The sequence below is a fragment of the Rhopilema esculentum genome, chromosome 4 (genome assembly GCF_057945365.1).
Source record: "Rhopilema esculentum isolate cy_ngs chromosome 4, ASM5794536v1, whole genome shotgun sequence".
Taxonomy (NCBI): Eukaryota; Metazoa; Cnidaria; class Scyphozoa; order Rhizostomeae; family Rhizostomatidae; genus Rhopilema; species Rhopilema esculentum.
The window spans coordinates 2,721,243-2,746,744 of NC_142818.1; the positions used below are offsets into that span (position 1 = coordinate 2,721,243).

Below are 25,502 nucleotides of genomic sequence, written 5' to 3' on the forward strand. Positions count from 1 at the left end.
AACACATTGCGTCTCACAATGTTAAACATTTGCACGGGGTACCAAAACGCATATTACACCGGCATTATCGGGCAAGATTTTCAGAAAACAAAGTTTTCTTGCTGTGATAAAAGAATCTGCATTGTGAGTATTTAAGTGGCTTTTCTTATTGAGTGGCCAATTTTCCGTCCTCTTATATTTCAAGTTTTTTTAATACTCGCCCTGCCCTTTATGTAACAAGTTAGCCAAGAGTATTACATATCATGTCTTTATAATAGACTTCATTTCCTTTGCCAAACTTCCGTACATAACTAGTTTCTTCATTGATGTGTCCTTTTCAATCAGGCTTGTCTTTGTGCCACTCGTATCGTGAGGAAGGTTCCAGAGCTAATGGAAATGTTTATACCATTAACAAGGAACCTTATCAGCGATAACAATCATGGTATGTACTCTAAATTTTTCTCTTGTCTTGAAATATTCGTTTATTTCCGTCTTTTTTTATTTGTCTAACTATTCTTCGTAGCCGTTGACTTTTCTTTAGACAGATGTGTTTTCTTCAACTTTTAAGACATGAGCGTGACCTAAGTGTTCGTAAAGTTCTGATAACATTTGTCAGGAGAATCATTTTTTTTTATTTTTCCATTACCTAAATCTTTAGATTTAAGCCATTTAAATTTAAAAGCAATAAAATTAAGCCAATGAAATTATTTTGGTTTTAAATTGCTTTGGAAATGAATAATAAAATGATGATGACCTAGCAAGGCCAAGGATTCACATTTTTGACCAACGAAAAAAGAATTCTCATGATGAAGAGTTATCCTCGAAACGTCACACCCATATTTAACTTCTATTTCACAGTCGTACTTTAACTATGTCAATTTGTATTTATTATTCATACCACGTACAAAACGCTGAAGTTCATTGAATTGATTTGAAAATCACTGTACTAAATTTTGGTTCTGTTATTATGTTCTCAGTTAGTTTGGTTTTTCGCTTAGAAAATATCGGAAGTTTCCGGAGAATGGGTAGAATGACCTGGCCTGCCATAGTCATTAGAAACCTTCTACTTACGTATTTCTGTAAAACAAAACTTGCTGTTTGATATGAACGCTCTGCTTTGGTCGATAGTTTCCAGTCGAATACTCGAAAGACTCTTTTCATTGCCCGGCAGTTCTGAAAACTTTTCTACCTTGCCTGGTTTTTTTATTGCTTAACCTTTGGCGCTTTTTCAAGAGAATCTGCTTCAATTGATCGGCAGTAATTCTTTGTTTAAATTCTTCCAGGTGTTCAACTCACTGGTTTAGTATTGATATCAGAAATGTGCAACATGAACCAAGATGTCATTCCACATTTTCGACGCGTAAGTTTTAAAATACTTCATACTTCGTAAAATTAACTTTTTTTCAATTCATCTGTATTCTTTTGTATCTGCAATTATTTTGTTGAACTTTTGAAGAGTTCGTCAAAGGAACAGCATTGGCCGTTGCTTATTTTATTAAAGTCACAAATTGACCATATGGTAGCAATTGTTCCTAACCCCTTTCAAAGCATCCAGTATTAATCGTAAGTTACAACGCAGCTCTGATATAAAACATTGTAAGCATTGATTTATTATCTTCACGGTGTCCATTATATCGTAATTAAACTCTTTTTGTACCATGTTGTTAGTATTATTGTCATCTATGCATTTTGAAATAGGGACAGACTCTGGCAAGCGAATGTTCAATCAGCTTCCCTGATTTTCAGTGAGCTTTCGAAGGACATTCAGGAAGAAGAATCCTGAATGCGTTTTAAGTACAAACTAAGCCTTAAAAGTTTGGAGCAGTTTTAACTTAAATGTAATTTTTAATTTCTTATTTTATCCTTTTTTGTTCAATAGGTCCTTGGTTGACAATAGAATATCATCCTGAACAAGCTTTTAATTTTCCCCCCTTTCCCCCTTTTTCCCAAGTTGCGTTCCCCTTTTCTAAGTTCAACCAAAGGGATAACTGTGCCATCTGCTCGTCGTATCATATGACATGTATTGATTATTTCTTGATAATTAACCCAGACACCCTCTTTTTCTCTAGTTGGCGCCAAACCTAATTCGGACCTTAAAGAACATGATCCAGTCGGGCTATTCACCAGAACATGACGTTGCAGGAATCAGTGACCCCTTTCTTCAGGTTGGTAAACTTTGCTTGATTACCGTAAATCGCCTCCCCTCCCCCTCGAAAAAGCCCCTACCCTCGAATAAGCCCCCACTGATTTGTTGATTGTTGCCATCTGAGGTTGTTTTCGGTGTTTTATTGAATTACCACAAAAATTCATACTTTTGGTAATAATTAATCAAATGTTTATAAAGAAATTCCTACTGAAACTTACGAGGTCATTTAATAATGTCTTCTTGATGTCTGCTAAGATTTTATAAGGCCTCCTCGTACACGCCCCCCTCCCTAGAATAACCCCCCATCCAAAGATTTAAAGAATAAATAAGCCTTCGAAGTTCTGGATAGGTCCCACCAAGTAGCAAGGCCGCTTATAAACACTTACGTTCAAAAAGTATTGGGACACCTTTGACAAAAGACCATGGTGTTGCGTTGAATACGCTTTTGCAACGGAAACCTATTTAGACATGAGCAGTCTTTTTTCAAATAATCTAGGCCTATATATCTCAAAAATGTGGCTAGAAGTTTAAAAAGCTTTTGAATCGTAACTATAAAAGCATTGCAGTCTTACAGTTTTCCTGTATATAATAGCGAAATGTGCATAAGAGTTGTATGCCCTAAAAATGGCCTTGGCAATTTTTTAGAAATGCCCAAACGTGTTAAATTTTTTAGACAGACTCAATAAAAACGTTTTGAGTGAGTGCTGTGAAGCCCTTAGCGAATAACTTTGTTGTGAAGACTTTTCGATTGCTAAAACTTCTAAAAATATATAAGAAGAAGCATTTGCCTGTTTCAACTCTCGTGCTTAACGTTATCTGATATATAACCCACTGTTAAAGCCCGTTTCAGGCGCTGGCACGCTCGTCTTATCTAAACACTTAGCTGCTTTATATTTGATTTTATGTGGCATTGTGATAAGCGTGCTCAATGCCTGCGTTCAATTTAGGCCCACTTGTTGACCACCTGCGTTTCAAAGAGCTAGTCTTTTGCCTACAAGTTAGGCAGTCCATATTAGTGTTTATCATTGGGAAGATTGATGCTGCTTTTTCTTTATTGCAGTAGTCCTGTTGGGTCTTCTGTAAAATCTAGTGCGAGATTCGCATATGCAGTAGATTCCTGAGTAAAGGGAAAGTTGCATTTAAGACTAAAAAAAATTTTCAATGATTATCGAAAGTGAAAACTTGCTTTTATATTCCTACTATTCAAATTTATCTCATATTTATTAACCTACTTTCCACCAGGTCAGAATCTTGAGGCTACTGCGAATTCTAGGCAGGCTAGATACGGACATCAGTGAATCTTTGAACGACATCCTGGCTCAAGTAAGTTCAAGAGAAACCTTTCTTGTTACTAAACTTTCTTAAAAAGAACTTGCGTGATTGTTGAACTGCTTCTTGCAAGCAACGGAGATTAGAGAAGAGACATATTCGGAACCTTAAAAAGTTCTTTTTAAATGTTTGCCCTTAGTGGGTTTTTGTTCGTTAATATAATGATGCACACCTATTTTATTGAATTCCTGTAGGTAGCAACTAATACAGAGAGCACAAAGAACGTAGGGAATTCAATTTTATACGAGACTGTTCTAACAATTATGGATATCAAATCTGAAAGTGGTCTGAGGGTGAGTAACAATTTAGTGGGAAATGTTCTGCTGAATTCTGGAAGTACAGTGGCATCCTATTATGACGAACTCCACTTGTTTCAAACTTCTCGCTCCAGCAAACAAAGCTTCTGTTCTCTTAGAATACTCCCTTTATATTAAACCAACGGTAGAATGAACTCCAATATTACAAACATTTATTTTGTCCCAACAGAATTCATAATAGTCGGGTTCCTTTTTTTATTTTATTTTTTTTATTTTATTTTGAATTCATAAACTTCTGCCTATCGGAGTAACAATTGTATTTGAGCTGAATGTCTTTGTAGTTTTAAAACAGGTTGATAGTAGAATGTTTTGCCTCACCCGCATTCTTGGTCTCTTGTCTAGTTCCTTCCCGAAACTATCGTGTTAGTCTGTTGTGGCTTGTGAGGGAGGGGGAGCAGGGGGCAGATTTCAGACCCGAGTTGAGAGGACCCCTAAGAACTTATAACAAAGTTTCTAACAATAGCAACAGCAATTACAATCCCAGTTATGCTGCCATCATGACGGGTCCCAACTTTCTTTTTGGCCCAGGACCTAGAAAAGCTCTCAGCCGGCCTGCTTGTGAGTCTGCAACCAACAGAGCCTTTTTTATGTCCAACCGAAATATTACAATACAATCTACATTCTACTTTACTTTCTATTTACTCTACGACACTACAGTTACGATACCACGGGGAGCAAATGACAATGGCAACCCCATGGCAATTACATGCAACTAGACTAACAACCACGAACGCTACACGTATACATGATCAATGTTACAAAAAAGAAGGAAACAGATAGAAACTATCAGATACCAGATGATGCGTCTTTCACAGAGTTTTTCATATTCATAAGATAAGTGGACGCAGGAAGGACCTTTTATGAAAACCATAAACATTTTTCCGCTACGTCATGCCATAAATTTGCGACCATTTTCAAAGGGAGATTCTAATACCATGATTCCTGTCGCAGTTTTACTTATCTTACTCTCGAAGAATGCTCTAACGTATGATTTATTCACTCCGTCGTAGTGATAATTTCATGCAAAGGGAAATTGACCCCTACTGAAAAACTGATGCTAAAATTGTGTTTTTCATTACCAAGACCCTTTGTTTCTATCTTGAACTCATGATATGTTTTTTGCTGATATTAAACTCAAGCCCCCCTTTTATTATATCATCTGCGATTATTCCCTTAGCTGATTGATAACTTTGTAATCTCTTGTTCGTTGAAACATTATTATTGGTATCTTCTTAATTAACTTTTTAAAAGAAAATCAACATATTTCATTTGATCTTTTTCAGGTACTTGCTGTAAATATTTTGGGACGATTTTTGCTAAATAACGATAAAAATATTAGGTAATTTTTTATCCATTTTCTACTTTTACCTTAAGTTGAAAATTCCCACGGGACCTTTCTGCGCCTCTGAAACTTCTAAAACTTTGTTGTCAAAAAGAGTAATGTTTTTTAAGACCTTTACATTAGAAATATTGATTTCTGTTTTATGTCTTATTATATGCTTTAAGCTATAAGGTTTATTAAAATCTTTAAATCACGTGATAGTGCACTAAATGTTTTGTTGTATATAGTTGTGAACAGGTGCGAGTTTACGTCATCCGAATGACTTGTGGTAATCACGTGATAGTGCACTTAATGTTTTGTTGTATATAGTTGTGAACAGGTGCGAGTTTACGTCATCCGAATGACTTGTGGTAATCACGTGATAGTGCACTTAATGTTTTGCTGTATATAGTTGTAAACAAGTGCGAGTGTACGTCATCCGAATGACTTGTGGTAGTCACATTTGTTCTGTGCAATATGCAGTTAAGGTTTTTGTATAAATGTATAGCTTTTTATGATAGTCTTTTGATAGACAAACATCTGTGTGATAAAGAGTAGCTTGGCAGCAAATTCAAAACATTGCCTCGATTATTCCTATTTCTAGGTATGTCGCTTTAAACACACTGTTGAAAACAGTTCAGTTTGATAACAGCTCAGTCCAGCGGCACAGGGGCACCGTACTGGAGTGTCTTAAGGACCCGGACATTTCAATCAGGAGGTATGTGGATATGCGTAAAGATTCTTTTCGTCTTGCAGTCAAATCAGTCTTTATTTGAATTGTCTTCCAATGAACCAGACAAGGCACCTCTCTATTGCAGAGGATTTTCTTTGAAAAATTTATTAAAAAAACTCGCGTTATACCTGCTAGAAGACCAATTTTAGGCGTGGTCTTCCGAATTTAGGCCCGTTCTTTCGATTTTAGGCCCGTTCTTCTGATTTTAGGCCCGTTCTTCCGACTTTGGGCATTGGCTATCAGTAAAAACCACAAACAAGGTTTATCGTCAACTGCCTAAAATGTTGAATCATTTGATTTTCCTAAATTTTTTTTATATAGTTTAAATTTTTTATTTTCTTGTTTCTTGCAAGGCTTTTTCCAAACGTGTTTCCTTCTAGGTCTCTTTTAATTAGGCCAGTTGATGCAGTTACGTTTCCTTAAGCCTATTTATTGCTTGCTTTTACGAATCTGCCTAAATGGCAGCTTGTGTGGTGCCAAATGCTTGGTAACTGGATAAGTAACAATTTTTTAGGAGGGCCGTTGAACTGTGCTTTGCATTGGTGAACACAACAAATGTTAGAAGCATGGTAAAAGAATTGCTGCACTTCTTAGACCACTGTGACGTTGAATTGAAAGGATATGTCACTTCAAATCTTATAACTAAAGCGGAAAAGTAAGTTTAATTTTCGTTTTTGTTAACACGTGCAGTGAACTCGTGCAGTTGTAACAGTCCCCCTGCGTAGACCAAGGCCTTTCTTAACAGTGCATCCCTGAAAGCCTTTAAAGAGAACCTTTTTCTATGAGTCCGTCCTTGTATACTGCTTTTAACTAACTCCACTGAAGTCTTATCTTTTTCTTTGCGATTCAAATTTGATTATATAGTCTTAAAGTGCCACTGAATTGAAAAAATCAAAAAAAATTTTATTGATGTTCTAAGTCAAGTCAGTGCTCCTGAATCCGATGGTGAAGTTCATTTTTCGGAATTGTGAAGTGTTTTGAAGCTACAACGCTTCAAAGTTGCGATTTTCAAGACTTTTTGTGCGAAAATTTGTGCGCGGTCTGTGAGGAATTTCAGGAATGTGTGACGCATTAACGTTTATAAGTCGCGGAAGTGATGCGGGCTTCAGTACTGAAAGCTGTATTTCGAGTGCGATAAAAAACCAAAAAACGTGAAGTGGATGAAAATAGTGCGATACTTGTGCTCTAAATATCACTAGCTATCTAACTACAAGACATGTGCAAGGTATTTTCTTGCGAAAATTTCGAGCCGATACGAAATAAGCAAACTTTTTGCGTGCAGTTTTTACCAAGACTTCATCCCGATCATTTACCTTTTGTGAATAATTGAGCGTGTCGAATAAAAATGCTCTTACAAACAGCTTTACAAATTATGAATAAAAGTGAGCAAATTGATCAAGGGAAAAAGTTGCTCTATTAAAGAACCAAACAAATTGCACATTTTTCGGCACTTTTCCCACTTTCCAACTTGCGTTGCCACTGTCAAAGCATCAGTTATCGCCAGGGCCGTCAAGATGGGATAAATTGCCCCGTGGTCAGGGGGCCTCAAAAAGTAGAGAAGTTCATTTTAAATGGAATTGATTAAAAGTAACAAAATTATGCCTTTAAAAGTAAAACTTTTTAAACGTTTGCATGAAAAAGAATCAATTTAGGCTAATCTAGAATTCGTGGTTGCAAATATCGCCTATCCGTTTTGGCTTCCAGAATGTCTTGGCGTCCCTGGTTATAGCAGTAGCATCATTGTTAGCATCATTGTCATGGTATCGTGATCCAAAATGAAAATTATGAAAAAAACTTGCTTTATCTGGAACCTTGTTCTCCAGCCTATAAGTAGCACGGTGGGATTTTTCAGGGTCAATTCATATCCTATCTTTTTCAGCGTATCAAACTGCTTATCTCTACAAAGTTCCATGCCGATATCGCGATCTAAAAGTTAAATTATGACAATGACTGCTTAGAGGTCTAGGACCTGGTATCCCAGTCTATAAATAGCACAAGGGGGATTTTTCAGGGTCAATTCATATCCTATCTTTTTCAGCGTATCAAACTGCCTATTACTACCAAGTTCCATGCTGGTATCGCGATCTAATGGCTAAATTTTGTCAATTACTGCTTAGAGGTTTGGAACCTAGTACCCCACTCTATAAATAGCACAAGGGGGATTTTTCAGGGTCAATTCATATCCTATCTTTTTCAGCGTATCAAACTGCCTATTACTACCACGTTCCATGTTGGTTTCGCGATCTAATGGCTAAATTATGTCAATTACTGCTTAGAGGTTTGGAACCTAGTACCCCAGTCTATAAATAGCACAAGGGTATATTTGTCAGCGTCTATTCACACCCTATCTTTTTCGGCGTATTAAACTGCCTATCTCTATTAAGTTTCATGCTTGTGTCATGTTTTACACAATTTGTATCTTTTTATCTTCTTACAGCCCTCACTATGGCTGAAATGACTATATAAATCTGAATGCGTCACTCGCCCCAGCCTCTTTTCGCACGACCTACTCGCAAAAGAACCCCAAAAACCCCTATTTGTGGGCCCCAAATTAAAAAACTAAACTTTTTTTCGAAATCAGCGATGATAGGTCTACCAGAATCAACAATAAAAAAAAATTCATTTTTTTCAGTTCAGTGGCACTTTAAGTGAATGCTATATTGATTTATCCTTAATCACTGTATTGCTATGTTATATAGTATACCTGATGCTTAAAACCACACTTACCCTACAACAGAGGATGCCTAGGCCCTCAAGCAAAATCTGTAAAACATGCTGTAAACATGCTGTATGAATTATTTGTATTGCAGATTTGCTCCTAACAAACGTTGGCATATTGACACTGTTTTGAAGTTGCTAACCACGGTAAGGTTTTGTTTTTGCTTAATTTGCTAAACAGTTTTTGCTTAATTTGCTAAACAAGTATTACCTTCTGTGTTTTTTATCAATTTTGATTGAATGTGAAAAGGAGCAGTAGATTAGGACAAATTATGACAGCATGGAAATATTGATGGAAAAGTATTGAAAGCAAGTTTAAATTTATTTGTGTTTCTATCTCTTACTAAAAGAAATTTGTTGATTTACTATCTTTTGTTGGTAAGGACTTTGAGAAGCTTTGTCAGTAAATAATGTGATTTTTAAATTTGTTTTGAGTTTTGTGACGCTCGTGTATCTTTTTCACAGGCAAGTCAATATGTGAGGGATGATGCAGTTGCGAGTTTGATTCACTTGATTTCAAGCACAACAGCATTACACACATACACTGTCCAGCAGTTATTCAAGGCGCTTGAAGTCAACACTGGACAGGTAAAGATTCGATTACTAGATAAGCCTTTGGTACCAAAAATTGGAAGATAGCAAGAAAAAGCAAAATCTAGCTACTTAAGTACTTCGTCTGACACTTCTCAGGGTATAAACGTCAGATAATAACTTAAAGAAAGCAGAAATTTATCAGATTCCAGAAGAAACTAGGGTTCCAAGGCTGTGGGCCGAAGGAAGGAAATCCAACGATGCTGTACTTTTGAGACAGGTCAAAGCATAAATTGAAAAGATTTATGAAGCAAAAGGAATTTAGTGCTGTGTTTCTTTTTATCCTGACAAAGCATGAAGTCCAAACTAGAGATGGCTTTGCTTGATTTTATTTCTAAGAAACTTTAATTCAAGCGATACAAAGAATATTTTGAAGAAAGCAACAGGGCAAAATTTCATCTGCAGGAAGGCTGAGACCGTTTCTTCAGATGCGGTTTTTAAGAAACGTTAAAGGAAGAGTGACGTGTTTGATTGGTTTCTTGTTTTGGAACTGGCCTCGCTGCTTCCATTATTATTGGACGGAAGCAATGTCCCTCAAATGTGGATAATACAGGACTTCATTTTAACGTTTATAATGAATACATTTTAGTGTTTAATTTGGCATTTTCCAGGATTTTCAACGATTTTTGACTGTTTTTTCATAGCAATCGCTGATTCAGGTCTCATGTTGGTGCATTGGCGAATTCGGAGAACTGCTCTTTTCTAAAGACCTTGAAGATGACGAGCCCCTTCAGGTAATTTTTGTTTTCTTGGTGTGAGCTATCATTTCTGTATGCTGGATATCACTAGGATTTCAATGAGCTACGGCTAATGATCATACGTACGCAGTTGAATGAAGATTTTTATTGGAGCGTAGAATTGTTATTCCTTCCGCTTCACATTTTCACGCAGCGGAATATGTCCGAAAATGCCTCAAGCAAAAACCTTAGATTGCACTGGGCCAGAGTCTGTGACGTCATAATCCAAGTCTTACATGATTCTGAACCAGGGCTATGGCTTTTAAGTTCACTATGAACAAGGAAACCGAAGGAATTTGTTAACATGGATCATTTTAGGCCATTGACCCCCACTAGTAGAAAAGTCTAATTCACGTTAGAATGAATAACACAGGATATTATTACGTATTGATTTATATCATATTATATTATTGATAGTATTATTTGTTCGCACTTAGCAATCTGTTACCACATTTCTTCTTCTCTCTGTTAAGCTCACAGAAATAGATGTTGTGCATGTACTGGAGCGGATCCTGGCGAGCTCATTCACGACCCAAGTTGCTAAAGAATTCGTTTTGACCGCGCTCATGAAACTAACAACCCGTTTTACAACCTGCACAGAGTGAGTAGGCCGTTTTCTTTGCATATGCTTGTTCACCTCATGAAATTTTTCTTCTACGGCTTGTTTCTTAAGTTAGTGATAGCTGGAAGATGGCTGAGGCCACTTTGGCTACTGATTGTAATAATGAAACCGTTGATCCTATTTGAGGTCAAAAGATTCTTTTGGGAAACGGGAGGGGTTATTTTTAAGTATTCTGTTAAGTTAGAGATTCGATGCTTCTGCAAATTTTTTATTGAAATGTGGCCAGCAGAGACGGGATGAGGTAATGGCTTGTATGTTGTTTTGTGTGAAATACGACAAAGAGATAGTAGTCATTAGGTTGTAGTCGAGAAAAAATGGATGAAAGAAAAAATAGATGTGAGATAAACACATATGTATCACTGGATAATGGTGTTTTTTTCTCTTTAGTTAAGTAAGCTTCATTTAGCATTACTGGGAAGTTGTCTTAACATTCTTCAATCTTTTTCAGAATACTTTGAGAGAATATAACCTTTTAGTTTTATTCGGTAGGAAAGCTAAGTGGTTTTTGTGCGTGCTATCCATGCGACCAAACGCTACCGACTGTTATTTTCAAACCTTGCTGTTTTCAAAGCTAGAGTCTTGATCACAGGTGTTAAGACGAGCCCTAAAGCGAATACAGAATAACATTCATCTACGGTAGAACAAGTTACCCTCTACATTCCTTTGTGTTTTGAAAGCAGACATTTTGATAGCATCTAAGGCGCTCATTTGCTGCTTTTTCAACCATTCATGTCATGTGATTCAACGCTTATCTTTGCAAAGGTCTCAGGGGCATATAAATTAAAAAATGAGACGGCACACGAAAAGGGGACAACACCTTGTATTTTAGAGACATGGACAGGGGCATTTTTCAGATGAAAGAGACACTTTTTAATGAACAATATTGGAAGCAAAATTAATCTTAGTCGTTGAAGTTTCATGCCCGGCAGCACTTTGCTTACGTGTTCTTCACTTCCTATTTTCAGCAAAATAAGACACGTGATTAACGAATACGTCACAAATGTCCACGTGGAACTGCAACAACGATCAGTGGAGTATGATACGATTTTTCGCAAGTATGACCATTTAAGGTGAGTTTCAGAAATATTGCCATCCTATTTTATCTTGCGATGAAATAAAAACTCTTCTGTAAGTGTCAAAAAATGGTTTAACACATTTGTTCATTTACAAATTATTGTTTTGATTATTTATCCAGGCTAGCGATTCAATTATTTATCAATTGTTTTTGATTTGTTAAAACTAATCGAAAATCTACCAAGCCGTTTCTTAAATTAACTAATGAATTATACGCTAAGCTTATGTATTATTTAACTATTAATAGTGAATCAAAAACAGTATTTAGATTATGAATAACATCAAACAGCATTAAAGGTGATTTTTCTTTGAACGCTGTTTCCTAAGTTCGCAGTGAATTTTGTTTAGAAAAAGGCTTGGTTCGGAAAGCGCAGATTTATTTGATCACAAGTTTAGTCTTTTACCTTTAAACCCGCTCAATTGAGGTATGAATTTCACCATAAACTGTCTTTATACGAGGCAAGACAAGACGGCCTGTTGTTACAAAATATTGATCAAAGGAAATTTTACACATTTTAGGGCCGGTTTACTTGAGAGAATGCCCGCCATGAAAGCCAATCCGGACAGCCCAGAAGTGTTTAACAACATAACAAACGGAGAAGTTGTCACTGTGCCTGAGCCAGTAAAAAGTGAGTTGGTTCATTTGTTGGTTAATTTGACAGATAGTTAATGAAACTGACTTTCGAACTATGTCAAGGAATGCCAGCAGAGCCGGGGGTAAACTACGCCAATTAATGCCAGCAGAGCCGGTGGCACTGGGACGGTCACAGCAAAAATTAATTGAGGGAACATTTCTGGCCCAAAGCAAAAACGTCATATTGCCCCTTCGAGTTTTACCGGCCTTTCTTCAGGTCAAATGGCCTTGCTCTGATATCTAACGTATCGGCGTATTAAAGATGGAAGCTGATAAAGCTGTGAAATAACTGCTTTCTGTTTGGGAAAAACGAGAGTTTGATTTCTTGTAACTCATATGAAAGAAAATATGTATGCCAAATTGGCACCTTTTCAGATAGGGAACTTTCACACAAAAAATACTAATGGGAGTTGATGATTTTCTTTGAATTTTCATTCTTTGAAGTTTGAAGGAACATTTTTTTGGTTTAAATTGATGGCACCGATCTTAAAAAGTTCATTAAATTCGGCTACTTCTGGTATTCGCTAACAATTCCGTTTTGCTCAGTCTAATCTGACTTGCGTTTGATTGTCGATTGGCAATTAATTACTTGGTTTACTTTCTAGATTGTTTTATCTTGTAATTCCTATTTCTGTAGTTTCTTTAGAACTCTCGTGCATTGTGTATTTAAAGGAACAATGCAAACAGACACCAAATCTTTGTAAGAATGATTTTTTTGATCCGTGTATCAATGGACCATGGGATTGCCCTGCTTTAATATTTGTTTCCATGTAAATTCCAAGGCCAATTTTCCTTCTAGGCTGGGGTTTATAGCTTACAGGTGACTGGTAAATCGGGTTGATATTGGATGATACTGCTTGGTCTAAACTCAAATTGTTGTTACCCCTTTTTCAGTTATTATTAAGATTAAGCGAATAATTGAAATATGTTTTCAGGTCTTTTTGTATTTCTGAATGAATCTGAAAATTGGTAGCAAAATAAACTCTTGTTGACAGTAGCTGGCAAGAGTATTTCGATGCATTGTCAATCTTGTTTCTTGCCTAGCGATTTCAGCTGGTGTCGTTATTGTAACTAAATTATCCCAAAAAAGTGTTTCTTTGATTTTAATCTCCAAGATTAGGTTTCATTGCATCTTGAACAATATGAAATGTCTGAATCATGGTTTTTGATGTACAGTTCTTTTGCGGTTAAGTGTTGAAAATTATTTTGGAAGTCACAATAAAGATCTTCGATTTAGTTCCTTTTTGAGGTTTCGATTCCATCACGATGGATAAAAGATGAATCGTGGCTCTTTTATCACGACTTTCTTTGTTCATTCTTTTATTCTTAAACCACGCTAAGCAAACATTTTGTCATAATGATTGATCGTTTGAAGTGTATTTGGACTTTATCATTCAATGTCGAGTCTGCTTTCTTCTGCTATTCTTTGTCAAAAATCTCATATCGTTTTTCGGACGATGAAGGCGTGGTGTGCATACAGCATCTGGAGTTTATGTTTTCTAACTGACAACTCTGTCAAAAGACTCAAAACACTAACGTCGGTTTTTCACGGCCAAATTCAGCCATCCCTCTCCCCCCCTTGGGAACTATTTTGGTTTTCTTTCAAACGACATAGGTGATTCGGAAGCACATTTTTTCTTGTGACTTGTAAGTTATTTGCTTAAACTATCATCGATGTTTTTTTTGGGGGGGAGGGGGTGGAAGAAGTAATATTTGCCCAAAAGAAAATGAGAAAAAATATAAAATTCGATGCCACTTGCTCAAATGATTTGCATCTGTAAAAGATCGATTAATCTTTCGATTCTTTGTATTTGGAATAAAGTAAAACTAGGATAACTTGATTGTTGGTCCTTCTCTTGTCATTTGCTTATTCGCCCTTCTCGTGTGGCTTGTTTGTTTGTGTTTCTCTCGCCCCCCCCCCTCCTCATGTCATTAGCTTTCTTGCCCTGCTCCTGTCACTTGTGGCCCTTCTCATGTCCCTTGCTTGCCAGCCCCTTTTCATGTCTCATGCTTGTTTGTCCTTCTGGCTAATCAGACTTCTACGTCACTAGCATGAGCTTGGCATCTTTCAATCTATACCTGCTTTTCAGCTTTATCATCTAATGCAATGTCCCTTTTCTTCAGGTGTTGAGCAACCAGAAACGAAACAAGAGGTACGTTTAATGTTTTCTTATTCGTTAATCCCGGAGGTGTTTGCAAAGACAATTCAATTGATTTAATCGTCTCCCATTAATTTAATCATTTAATCCGTGCATTGGATTAAATCAGAAATATACTTTGTTGATAATTTTGACAGAACATGGCGTTTATCAACTAATGCCTGTGAACCAATCTCTATAAACCATTAAATGTTTTTGGTAGTTTCTAATTATCGCTTGAGGCTGTCTCTTCAAATATGTGACCTCAAATTTTTTAGAAAACATTCTATAAATCAACGTCGTATTAAATTCAAATACCGTATATTTTTTATTGACTATATTTTAAAGGTGATAAGTATGTTAGAATAATTATGCAACTATATTTAGGATAATTGAACATTGGATCTCAAAAGACTGCCTGCTTCTTTTACTAGAAACTTTTAACAGAACTTTGAAAGAAATGCGTTGGTTCATTGCATGATAGTTTCACGTGTGTAGTAGTCGATCTCTATTGGCTGCACGTTCACATCGTCACAATTTCCCTTTAGTCTGACTCCCTACTGGATCTTCTTGGATCAAGCGGTGACGTCCCCTTGCCAGTGTCAAGCCAGGCTCCCCAGCCTGCCCCAGTCCAAACATCAACCGGAGATGGTGTCCTGGACTTGTTAGGAGACTTAGATATGGGTGGACCTTCAGTTCTACAAAACAATCTACCCGGTAAGTAACTGATGATTCTTCACTAGGCTTTGCTACGTTACCTGGTTAAAACTGACAATAACAGGGGCGATGAAGGGTGGTGCTTTTCAGAGAATCTTCTTATTCTAGAGAAACAGTATGACTATTTTTACTACTGTAGGTTTTTGTTTAAATAGTATTTAGGGTATTTCCTAATTTTTTCCAACCGCCTAAGCTCAGGAAACATTTCTAGCCTTCGATACCTGGTTTGTATGTGTTTCAGTCTTCACATGTTTGAAGCTTATTTTAAAGACACACGGCGATTATAAAGCCAAGCTGTTAAAAAAAAGTTCCATTGTTGGAACATCCTTGGAATGACGAGATGGCAATCAAAAGTACTCCATTTTGTTGTCATCAAACCATAAATTCCAGTGGCTTTCTATTGTCCCATAATTAATTGTTCTGTCTTTTGACAAAGAGAACAACAACACAAAAGACGAACATTAATCACAATCAAAATCTCGCAACCGACGCCTGTGGGTTGTTATTTTTAGCTTGCCCAGGCCCCTGGCACAAGACATCTTTAGTATCTATTGTGTGTCTTTAAACTCCATATACCCACTTACCCTTATGATGTTTATGGCTGCTGATGAATATAACCCCACCTTCGAATAACCCCTCCCCCTCGAATAAGCCAAATTTTTGCAAAATATGGCCTCTGGGGGCTTATTCGAGGACTAACAGGTTATTGAATTGTCGATCTCAATGCAGATCGTGAATAAATTTCAGACCCAGGGGTACATTATAAATGAGGTATAATGCCGAATTTTACTATTTACCGCTGCTTTAATGTAGATGTCACGCCAGCACCAACAATTGGACTTATGGACGGAGGATTGGGCAACGACCTGACAGATTTGCTTGGCGGGCCAGTATCATCACAACCAGTTCTGAACACCATTAGCGATGTACAGCCAGCAGCACCAGTTTCAACAATGGGTATGGGAATGACAACAACAGGGATGCCGAATATTGCCACTGTTTCGCCGCCAGGTAATTGCAGCCCTGCTTATAATTAGCAACTTATTCACTCATTCTTTCCCTCATTCCCTTATTCCATTACTCACTAACTAACTAACTCACGCACTAACTTACTCGCCAACTCACTCACACACTCGCACACTCACCTATCCAATTCCAATCAGCCACTTGATCTCTCAATTTTTAGCAACGTTGTCTTAGGAATGATTTACTGAATCACTCAGTAACGCGGACAACTGACCAACGCCAATGACTGACCAACGCGAATTACCCACTGTCTGGAAACACTCACTAACAAAAATCACTCATTGCATTTAATTTTAATTCATTTAAGGAGGGTTGCCCTCCAGCCGGAGCTGGTTTACAAGAGTCCATCTCCTTAAAAACTTTAATTACAATAGAAAATTTCAAAAATCGAATTCAAATACAATATTAGAAATGTAAAATTTGTTAAAAACCTTATACACTCACTAACGGGAATCACTTTCTTACCGCGAATCACTTACAGGAATCATTCTCTTAACACGAATCACTCAGTATGACAAATTTCTCAGTAACATGAACCACTTACCGATGTTTATCACATACCAACACAAATCATTCACCAACACAAATCACTCACCAACACAAATCACTCACCAACACAAATCACTCACCAACACAAATCACTTACCAACACAGATCACTCGCTAACACAAATCACTCACTATTGCAGTGCAAATCACTCACCAACACGAATCACTCGCTAACACAAATCACTTACTAACACGAATCACGTTCTCCATCACTAACCCTTTCACTTACTGCAATGCCAATCACTCATCAAATCATCCTTTTGCTCCATAGTCGATAATAAACTCAATATACAGCGAACTTCTTTATTGAAACAACCCGCATTTGTAACAGATGTTTTTCCCATAAATTCTTGCATCCATATAGAAAGAGCATCATGATGTCAGCTTAATATTATGTAAATCTTAGGTTTATATTATGTCAGCAATAATATAATCTACGATGCCAAAAAAGATTATAAGAAAAGCAGTAACAACTGGGTAAATGCTGTTATAATTTTTAATAGCATTATTACGTAAGCCAATTGGCATAACTTTCTGCATACTGTTTAATCAGAAAGATTTGAAATATACCATGCAATCCTTGGAGCGAAAACCAATTTTGCTACAACTCGTAATCCCCTATTGTAGGCATCCCGGGCATAACAGCGTTCGCGAAGAACGGCCTTCTTATAAGATTCGACTTCGAAAAGGTTGTCGGCAATCCTAACAACATTGTCTCAGTAACGATGACCGCAACGAATTCGCAGCCATCTCCGATGACTGATTTCGTGTTTCAAGCAGCTGTGCCAAAGGTTTGTTCTTTTAATTGGAGATTTCTGGTCACAAATAAAGTATTTAATGCTGTATAGGCAAAGCTGTGCACGTGTAGAGGAAGACGACTGAATGCTTGAACCTTGAGTTTCACGCGCAATGCGATCATAAGGCACTTGTATATCTTACTGTTTTCGTTGGTTATTCCTAGCCCTCATTATCATTTATTCCGTTTCAATTTCGATGCATCCTACCCAGTCCTCTCCTTAAGATGATAAAACAAACTGATGTTGGTCTTTCATACACTCCAAATGCTCTTGTTGCTGTATCAGATTATTGCAAAGCATAAATCGGAGTGACGTGTGCATAAATATCCATTATAGCCCAAAATTAACCTCAAAACCGTTCTACTAGTAGTGAATGAAACTAAGTCCTTGACGGTCTCAACAATCGATGTTCGTATTAGTTCGTTGATTAGATTCTTGTATTTTATCATTTCATTTATAAAGCAAGAAATCAGCTCCTATCTAGTGAGCTATGTCAAATGTTGTTAGTATGCCCCCATCAGTTGAAGGAAAAGAACAGCATTAACAGACTGCAGGGACAGCGCATGCTCCAAACTGCAGTCCCGCATTCTATTACTGGCAAATGTTCATGGGATGTTTCTTAGTTCTATTCAGTTTTTGCACTGGTGTGAACACAGCCAAAACAAATTTTTAGTACTCAAGTAAGAGTATAACGGAAACCAAATGGGCCTATTCTTTTTCTTTCTGCACTGCAGACGGGCCATTGATGTTGTATTTCTTTCTGATTGTAGAGCTTCCAGCTGCAACTGAAACCGCCATCCGGAAACTTGCTCCTTCCGAACAACACTGGAAGTATCCAGCAAATCATCAACATCGCTAACCCACAGAAGGTATTCAATTGTCGTAACTTTAGTTCCGGGAAATAAACATCGCTTACTCACTAATGTTTTGTAACTTTAGTTCCGGGAAATAAACATCGCTTACTCACTAATGTTTTGTAACTTTAGTTCCGGGAAATAAACATCGCTTACTCACTAATGTTTTGTAACTTTAGTTCCGGGAACCAAGAAGATTTCGCCAAATTAATTTGAATTTGAATGGCTTTTGCTTCTATCTGGTATTGTGTGGAAGACTGTAACTTTATGCTAAGGAATGAATTTTTCTATAGGTTGTACCGAAACTCGGTACAGCCAAAAAATGTTTAAAAAGCTAGTTGGCGAAATTACTAGTTCAAGTGGAAGGTACGAGCTGATTTCAACACTGTGATATTTTTCTGACAGGTAGGTATGTGCAAATATTACACATGTATTGGTTTTCTATGCCGAAGCTTCTCTCCATTTCTGTTGCGTACATGTTACAATTTATCAATGTATGGATTTAATATGTTTTACACTTGCGCAGAAAATCAATCCCATTTCCCATGAAAATTTTCAAGGGAATTAGTTTTTCCCCTGTCACAACTAGTTTTTCTTGATGTTGAACAGATTGTGGTTAACTTAAGTGAAAACTAGCAAACAATGAAATTGGGTTTTCTGGCCATTTTTCTGTTACGTTAGCAATCTCTTTGTATGGTAAGATCTTGTTCAGTATAAATCCACTTGTTAATTTTCCGTAAGCTTTTGTGAAAATTAAGCAAGTTAATGGGCAGTTTTGTTTTTGAGATTGTGTGTTTGTTCCACCGTTAGCAGACAAAGAAAAGCAAGGTATCTAAAGAGATCTAAAAAAATCTTTTAGACGGATCTAAAAACCTAGGAGCTCTTTCAAATGCGTAGTTTTAGCAAATGGTTTTGTGGTGCTTAAAAACTCTCTTTTCGTTACTATTCGTGAAACATAGACGAAGATGCCAAAATACCTTTCAAATAAGTTCTTTTAATAGAGCGAAAAACAAGCATAGCTTTCTTCCATTTTTAAGGAAGCCCTGCCGACTTTTGCTGTGGTTAGAGACCCTAAATAGAAAGAATTGCACTTAAAGGCGCCGGTTGGCCTAATAATGCGAACAGCCATTGCAAGTTTACTTCGCGCAGCCCTTTGAGCGTTGAATTGCATTCAGCCATTCTAACTTCGAAAAGAAAACGACTGACAGAAAGCGTTTCAGACTATAAAGAGCAGGTGTTTGTGTTCGCTTTGTTTGTAGTTTTGTCTTCAGTCTTGGCCTGCTCGTAGCTTCTAGGTGTTTTACCGTTGAACATTCCAGCCAAACATTCGCTTTTTCATCATGATCAAGCTTCTTTTGCCAGCTTACTCAATTCTACGTCAAATTTTATGGCTGAAACTAGGTCTCATTGTTAGTAATTTTCCCTTCCAGCAAAACATACGAATGCGTTTGAAGATTAACTACTCCATGAATGGGCAACTGGTAGAGGAACAGGGACAGTTGGACAATTTCCCGCCAGATCTGATGCAATAAGGTAGTCGTCATGTATAATGTTGCTCAGCAAGCTCCTTACGAAATGCGCACCTATGCAATGAACCTAGTTTTCATGGAGGGGGCAATTCTGAAATTCATAGCATTGATTTTCTATTTAATCTCCTGTCTATCAAATCGTTTCAAAATCCAAAGGCTAATGCTTGATAATTGTCTGTTGTTTTGTAAAATTACTCGTCGTTGTCGTAACTTAGGATATCAGTATAAATTTGATGGATTGTGTAGGATTTTCATTGTAGCTATAGTTTTCTTGTCTATCAATTTTCCTTTTTTCCTTTGATTCTCCTCCTTCGCCCCTTCCTTTCAATTTAACCTTGTGTGCTTCTGCGAGACAGTTTCCAGCACAAAATTGGTTTAATGTTCCATAACGTAGGTCCTTCTAAGCTTTCTCCATCATCCGATCCTTATACCTGTAAGCGAGAAGGCGTGCTGTATCTAGTGGGAGCACATTAGAAAAGGTATTTCTAGATCAATTCATAACTGGCTGTTGAGGCGAATTGTTTTTGAATTTTTGCTCAGACTTTTCTATAATCGATGTCTTGTATTGGCAATATGTCTTTTCATCGATAAGTTTAGTTTTGATAAATCCTGGTGGACATAGAGCAATTCAGAAATAACTAAGTATTTCCTTGATGTATCTACAATTTAAAAGTTGTATACATAGACATCAATTATCTTCAAACATTTTATCAAATTGGCTATTTTTACAGGTTTGATCTTAACTTCAGATTAATTTCAAAGATCGAATTATGGGCTGTGAGTTAGGTAGTCCTAAGCCACATCATCTCATGAAACCCAGTTAACGTTAGAGTAATGACAAACCTCATTGTTCAAGTCGCTGTTACCATGGCCATACTTAAAATACTGAGGGTTTGCCTTGCAAGCACAATTTTAAGTATGCCATTCAATCACCTAGAGTATATTGTTCTTAAGTGTGACGTCATAGAAGAACAATGTTTAGAGTATTTTACTCTCGAGTAGATTTGAAAGATTTGAAGATGCTTCGCTGCTATTATGCATCCAGGAATAATTATCAGTTAGTGTGGAAAGCCGAAGCGATTTTCTACGACATGATATAATAATTTATTTTATGTGTTAGTGGGGATGTTGAAAGTAAAGGAAATTCTGGTTGATTTTCCAAGATTTTGTTGTCGAAAATTTAGTAATAATGCAGGTTATGCTACACAGAAACGGTAGGACATCTGGTGTCGAGGTGTTGTCTGCGATGGGGAATTCTCGAACCCGACAAACCTTCGCCACAGTTATACAACCAGAGTATCTATCAGAGTATCTGTTGCGCCTGCGTATCAAGCATTTGTCTTGTCTTGTTTTCATGGTACATGGGCCTCGTCGACTTGAACCGACACTCAGTTCTGTTCCTTCTGGCCCACAGTGCATTGACAATGTGCCTCAGAGTAAGTCTGTTTGTGTCAAAAAGCACATCTAGAAAGCACGGGAAAACATTTTTTGTTTCTTTTGCCGCGATAACAAGATACCTATAGTACGAGTTAGAAAGCAAAATTAACTTAAAATTACGTATGTGATTCATATACATAGAATTGTTTATACACTTTGGTGTGTACAGCAAATGATTGAACTACTAATCCAATATTTCGTTGCGGGAATAGGGGATTCGAATTGGCAGGGGAAACGTAAATTATACAATTTCAAATATTGCCTTTGATACAAAAATTTTGTCTGGGATTGAAGAAAACTAGAAAGGTATGAAAATCTTATGATGAAGATGGTCCTGTGCCTACCTTGAGCCATCTTACCAGCTAGAGCTGACAAACAAACAAATAAGGTTGTCACACCCAACATCCCCTACGTTTATGCGTTTATGCTGAGTGCTTTAAGCAGAAATATGTAGCGTTTGAAATTCCTATCTTTTTTCGTTTAGTTTTTGTAGAAAGTTTTTAAAAAACTAGGCCATTGAAAGTAGTATTCTATTTCTGGCCAGTTCGCCCTTGGGCAAATGAAGGAGGCATAAGATGTCAATTGAGGTCGAAACAATGAATGTTTTTAAAGCTCGGTAAATAATTTACGATTTTGGTAAGGTTTATTGTGTTTGTTTCCATTCCAGTTCATTTCTTACATTCTTTTTCTTATAATATTTCAACTGCTTTTCGACAACCATGGAAACTAACCGCTGATGAACATATCAGAACCTCGTTTAGGTATCAGTTCCCAATACTTCTACCATTTAGTGCATATGTTTGAACATGACCAAAAACATTAGAATTTACTTTAGTATCCTGTAAACATTGCAAATATTCTATATTTTTGATAACTGACGAAACCTCTAAGATCATTTTGTGTATACTATTGTTTCATGTAAAGTCTTTACATACACTCATTTTTTATAAGAAACTGGCTATAAGAAACGAGTACTGGACAGTCAGAAAAAATTAAGAAACTTCAGTACTCGAAGCAAAAAAATTAAGAAACTATTAAATCGTGATAAAACTGAGAACAACGAAATTTTCCAGGTAAAATCCAAGAACAAGATTGCCCTGTTGGCCTAGAACTTAAGACACAAGGGATAAAAATATACTTCCCACATCTAAATACAGCATCAGAACGGAAGCGAATCTCATGCCGTGATAAAAAAGGTCACGAACATTTCATAACATCATTCATGACATCATAATTAAGAAACTCTTAAGAAACAATGAGTATTGAAATTTCCAGAACATTAAGAAACTGGAGTACTCAACATCGACTTTGTTTCATATAAAAAAATGAGTGTATTTCAATCTTTTTTCGTAAGAAAATAGATGCCACAAAAATTATGAAAATTTTCAAGAGAAAACTCTGTCCTGAAGAGCCACTAAAAAGTTCATCAAGGTCTGCCATATCAAAATACAACAACAGGAAAATGCATGATCTCAATGTTTTTTGTAATAATTTCCCGCAATCCATTAGAGATATCGATTCACATCGTTCGGTTAAAAAGCTAAGATCTCATCTTTTAAGCTAATAAAAATCCATTGAAGATCAGACAATATTTTTTAAATCTTTGAGAGCAACCTTAGCAAATTGTTATTGTATTTTTGTATATCATAACTGAATGGATATCCTGTATAAGTAATGAATGAAATGAAATGATCAAATGAAATGAATTGAAAATGAAATGGAGGATTTTAAGAAACAATGTTTTAAGATCAAGACAGAGCACCTGCCCCGGAGCGAACATGTTGTGTCTTTGGGACTATAAAAATGAAACAGAAACTGCATTCACGGAAATTTATCATTTCTTACAGACAGAACCGTCGCTAGCTGTTGTCCTAAAAGGGGGGTGTCCACGTTCAATTTGCCGACAAAGTGGTCGAACGACCCTTTATTTGCAAACGTTTGTAAATTTGCCGACGAAATACCCCTCAAGCCCTTCATAGTGACGCCACTACTTACAGAACGTTGGTTAGTCAACAAAACCATGGTTTTGGTTTACAATTTCTTGAGGAAAAACTACCCAAATGTTTCAGCATACCCATAACCGAAGATGACAAGATAAACACCTAAAACTTCTGTTGTGGGTTCCAGAGTCTTGCCCGGCTTTCGCTCCCTGTTTATTCATCAATCATGCCACCGTGAGCAAATTATCAAGAAGGCTCGGATTTATTTTGATAACATTAAAAAACGCGTGTACGAAAGAAAACTACCAAGAAAAAGTTTGAACCTAATTATGCATGAATCTAGGGGTGTAGTGCTAGAGCCCTAATGTCAAAAATTAGCAAATTTCTATTTTGGCTGTTGTTTTTAGCGAGGGGTAAATAACTCCAAGAAAATCTCGTACACCTTTTGTGAAAATCATATTGTTTTATATGAAAATCCCTGGAAATCCTTTTGTTTTAGGGAAAAATCTCGTACGCTATTTGCAAGCGTGAATTGCCTCTCGGTTTTTAGCAACATCTTTTGTAAGAACCCCCCTTGTTCTTTGATAGCACTACACCACTGATAAAATCTAACCATACTACACAGTGTGATTTAACTGTCCTTTATGACAAGGATTTTTGTTTTGGCCAAACACTCAAATCTACTTCTTTTTATTTTTGATAAATTCTTAAATAGCATTTAATTCGTGACCAAATGCGGAGAAATATTTGGCTCTTTTAAACTTGTTAATACCTACATGGTGATAAGCAGTGTTACTAAATCTAGCAGGGAAGAGTACACAGCACGGGTGTACATCGCAACATCACATAAGAGACCCTCCTTATAAATTCTTGACTCAAAAAAACTCTCGTTTTGAAGTTTTTCTGAATCATTTTATAGTCATTTTTATACCCTAATTTTTTCTTGACATGTTACCCATTTGGCAATTATTCGAAGCAAGGTACACTTTTTTATAAGAACCAGTAGAATTTGATTGTTCTTAATTTTCCCAAAAATTTGAGGCTGGATTATTCTTAATTTGTTCTTTAATCATGAGAGTGTACGCATGGCAATCTTTAAATTTTGTGCTTCGGGCCCCGTTTGCCAAGAATGAGCCATCCTTCATTTGCCGATAAGTTTTAAGACTTTGTTCAAATTTACATTTTACAGTACCTCAACCTCAGTATGTTCTTAAATTGTATTTTATTTTCGATAGTTTTAAGGCTCGTGCTCTTATAAATCGTTCTTACTAAAAAAGAATGTGCCCCTTCGTAGAACTTTCTAGAGAAGGGAAGCGCATCTTTTCTCGAGAATGTATCACTTGGACTTACGAGCGTGAATTTTCTTTTAAAGTTGTATTTTCGAAAATCATTTTGATGAACCTGATGGTTTACAGTATCACCAGTTCAATTCTTTGATTAGTGTTTCTTCGATAGAATAAACGTGTTTTTTCGGACGGATGATCTCGAGATAAAATCGTCTAGCAACTCATCAACTGGAATTACGATATCTTTATGGACGTTCATAAAAGCAACTGCGTTTAGTCCTTCTTGGGACATTCGCGATCTCAAGTATGTTTTTAACCTCCTGAGGCCAGAGGATGAACTCTCAGCAGTACACCTGGACACTGGTGAAGTCAATACTATTCTGAGCAGTTTCTTTATTTCTGGGATGATACTGCAGAATGCTTTTTCCTCTTTGAGATAATCCACCACGGATTATACCTTTTTTAGCTGTTCTGCGCTGAAACTTCAGCCCAGTGGCGGATTACAAACGAAATTCTCAGGGGGGCTGAGCCCCCCCATAGCAATGCCCAGGGGGGCTCGAGCCCCTGAGCCCCTACGTAGTCGGCGCCTATGAGCACTCTAAGTGTGCGGATGTACAAACATTGTTTTACATCTATTAATCAGGATATATTTTTGACGATAGGATATTTTGCTATTGTTATTTGAAAGTGATACCTGATTATGCAGATCGTAAATTCTCTTTAAAGCTCTTTAAAGGGGCTTATTGTTTTCAGCACTTTAAAGGGGGCTTAAAAGGGAGGGGGGCTAAATCGAGAGAGGGGACTTAAAAGAGAATCTACGGTATCCAATGTATTTCTTCAGATTTTGTCTCGTATTTTACTCCTTGAATAACACTTCAATGATTTAAGAACAAATAACAACATCCCAGCCTCAAAGTTTTGGAAGAATTACGAAGTGCCAGCGTGAGTAGATTGTTTTTCTTCCCTCTCTGCGGAGCTACAGCAAACTACGCCCCTGTATATTCATGCATCTACAGGGCCGTAAATTGA

At 36.9% G+C, this 25,502-nt stretch overlaps 1 protein-coding gene across 1 annotated transcript in view; it reads left to right on the top strand.

Annotated features, from left to right (window-relative positions):
* LOC135690906 (AP-1 complex subunit gamma-1) overlaps nucleotides 1-20,105 on the top strand; it is a 29,184-nt gene extending 9,079 nt beyond the window's left edge. The window contains exons 6-25 of the mRNA XM_089113609.1: nucleotides 325-421; nucleotides 1,263-1,339; nucleotides 2,049-2,144; nucleotides 3,368-3,448; nucleotides 3,649-3,747; nucleotides 5,055-5,110; nucleotides 5,697-5,810; nucleotides 6,340-6,480; nucleotides 8,636-8,690; nucleotides 9,009-9,131; nucleotides 9,779-9,868; nucleotides 10,345-10,472; nucleotides 11,459-11,563; nucleotides 12,087-12,196; nucleotides 14,326-14,354; nucleotides 14,888-15,056; nucleotides 15,870-16,067; nucleotides 17,258-17,421; nucleotides 18,198-18,296; nucleotides 19,712-20,105. Coding sequence (XP_088969735.1) covers nucleotides 325-421; nucleotides 1,263-1,339; nucleotides 2,049-2,144; nucleotides 3,368-3,448; nucleotides 3,649-3,747; nucleotides 5,055-5,110; nucleotides 5,697-5,810; nucleotides 6,340-6,480; nucleotides 8,636-8,690; nucleotides 9,009-9,131; nucleotides 9,779-9,868; nucleotides 10,345-10,472; nucleotides 11,459-11,563; nucleotides 12,087-12,196; nucleotides 14,326-14,354; nucleotides 14,888-15,056; nucleotides 15,870-16,067; nucleotides 17,258-17,421; nucleotides 18,198-18,296; nucleotides 19,712-19,813 — 2,133 coding nt within the window. The 3' untranslated portion in view covers nucleotides 19,814-20,105. The remainder of the gene's footprint in view (nucleotides 1-324; nucleotides 422-1,262; nucleotides 1,340-2,048; nucleotides 2,145-3,367; nucleotides 3,449-3,648; nucleotides 3,748-5,054; nucleotides 5,111-5,696; nucleotides 5,811-6,339; nucleotides 6,481-8,635; nucleotides 8,691-9,008; nucleotides 9,132-9,778; nucleotides 9,869-10,344; nucleotides 10,473-11,458; nucleotides 11,564-12,086; nucleotides 12,197-14,325; nucleotides 14,355-14,887; nucleotides 15,057-15,869; nucleotides 16,068-17,257; nucleotides 17,422-18,197; nucleotides 18,297-19,711) is intronic.
* Nucleotides 20,106-25,502: the final 5,397 nt, after the last annotated feature.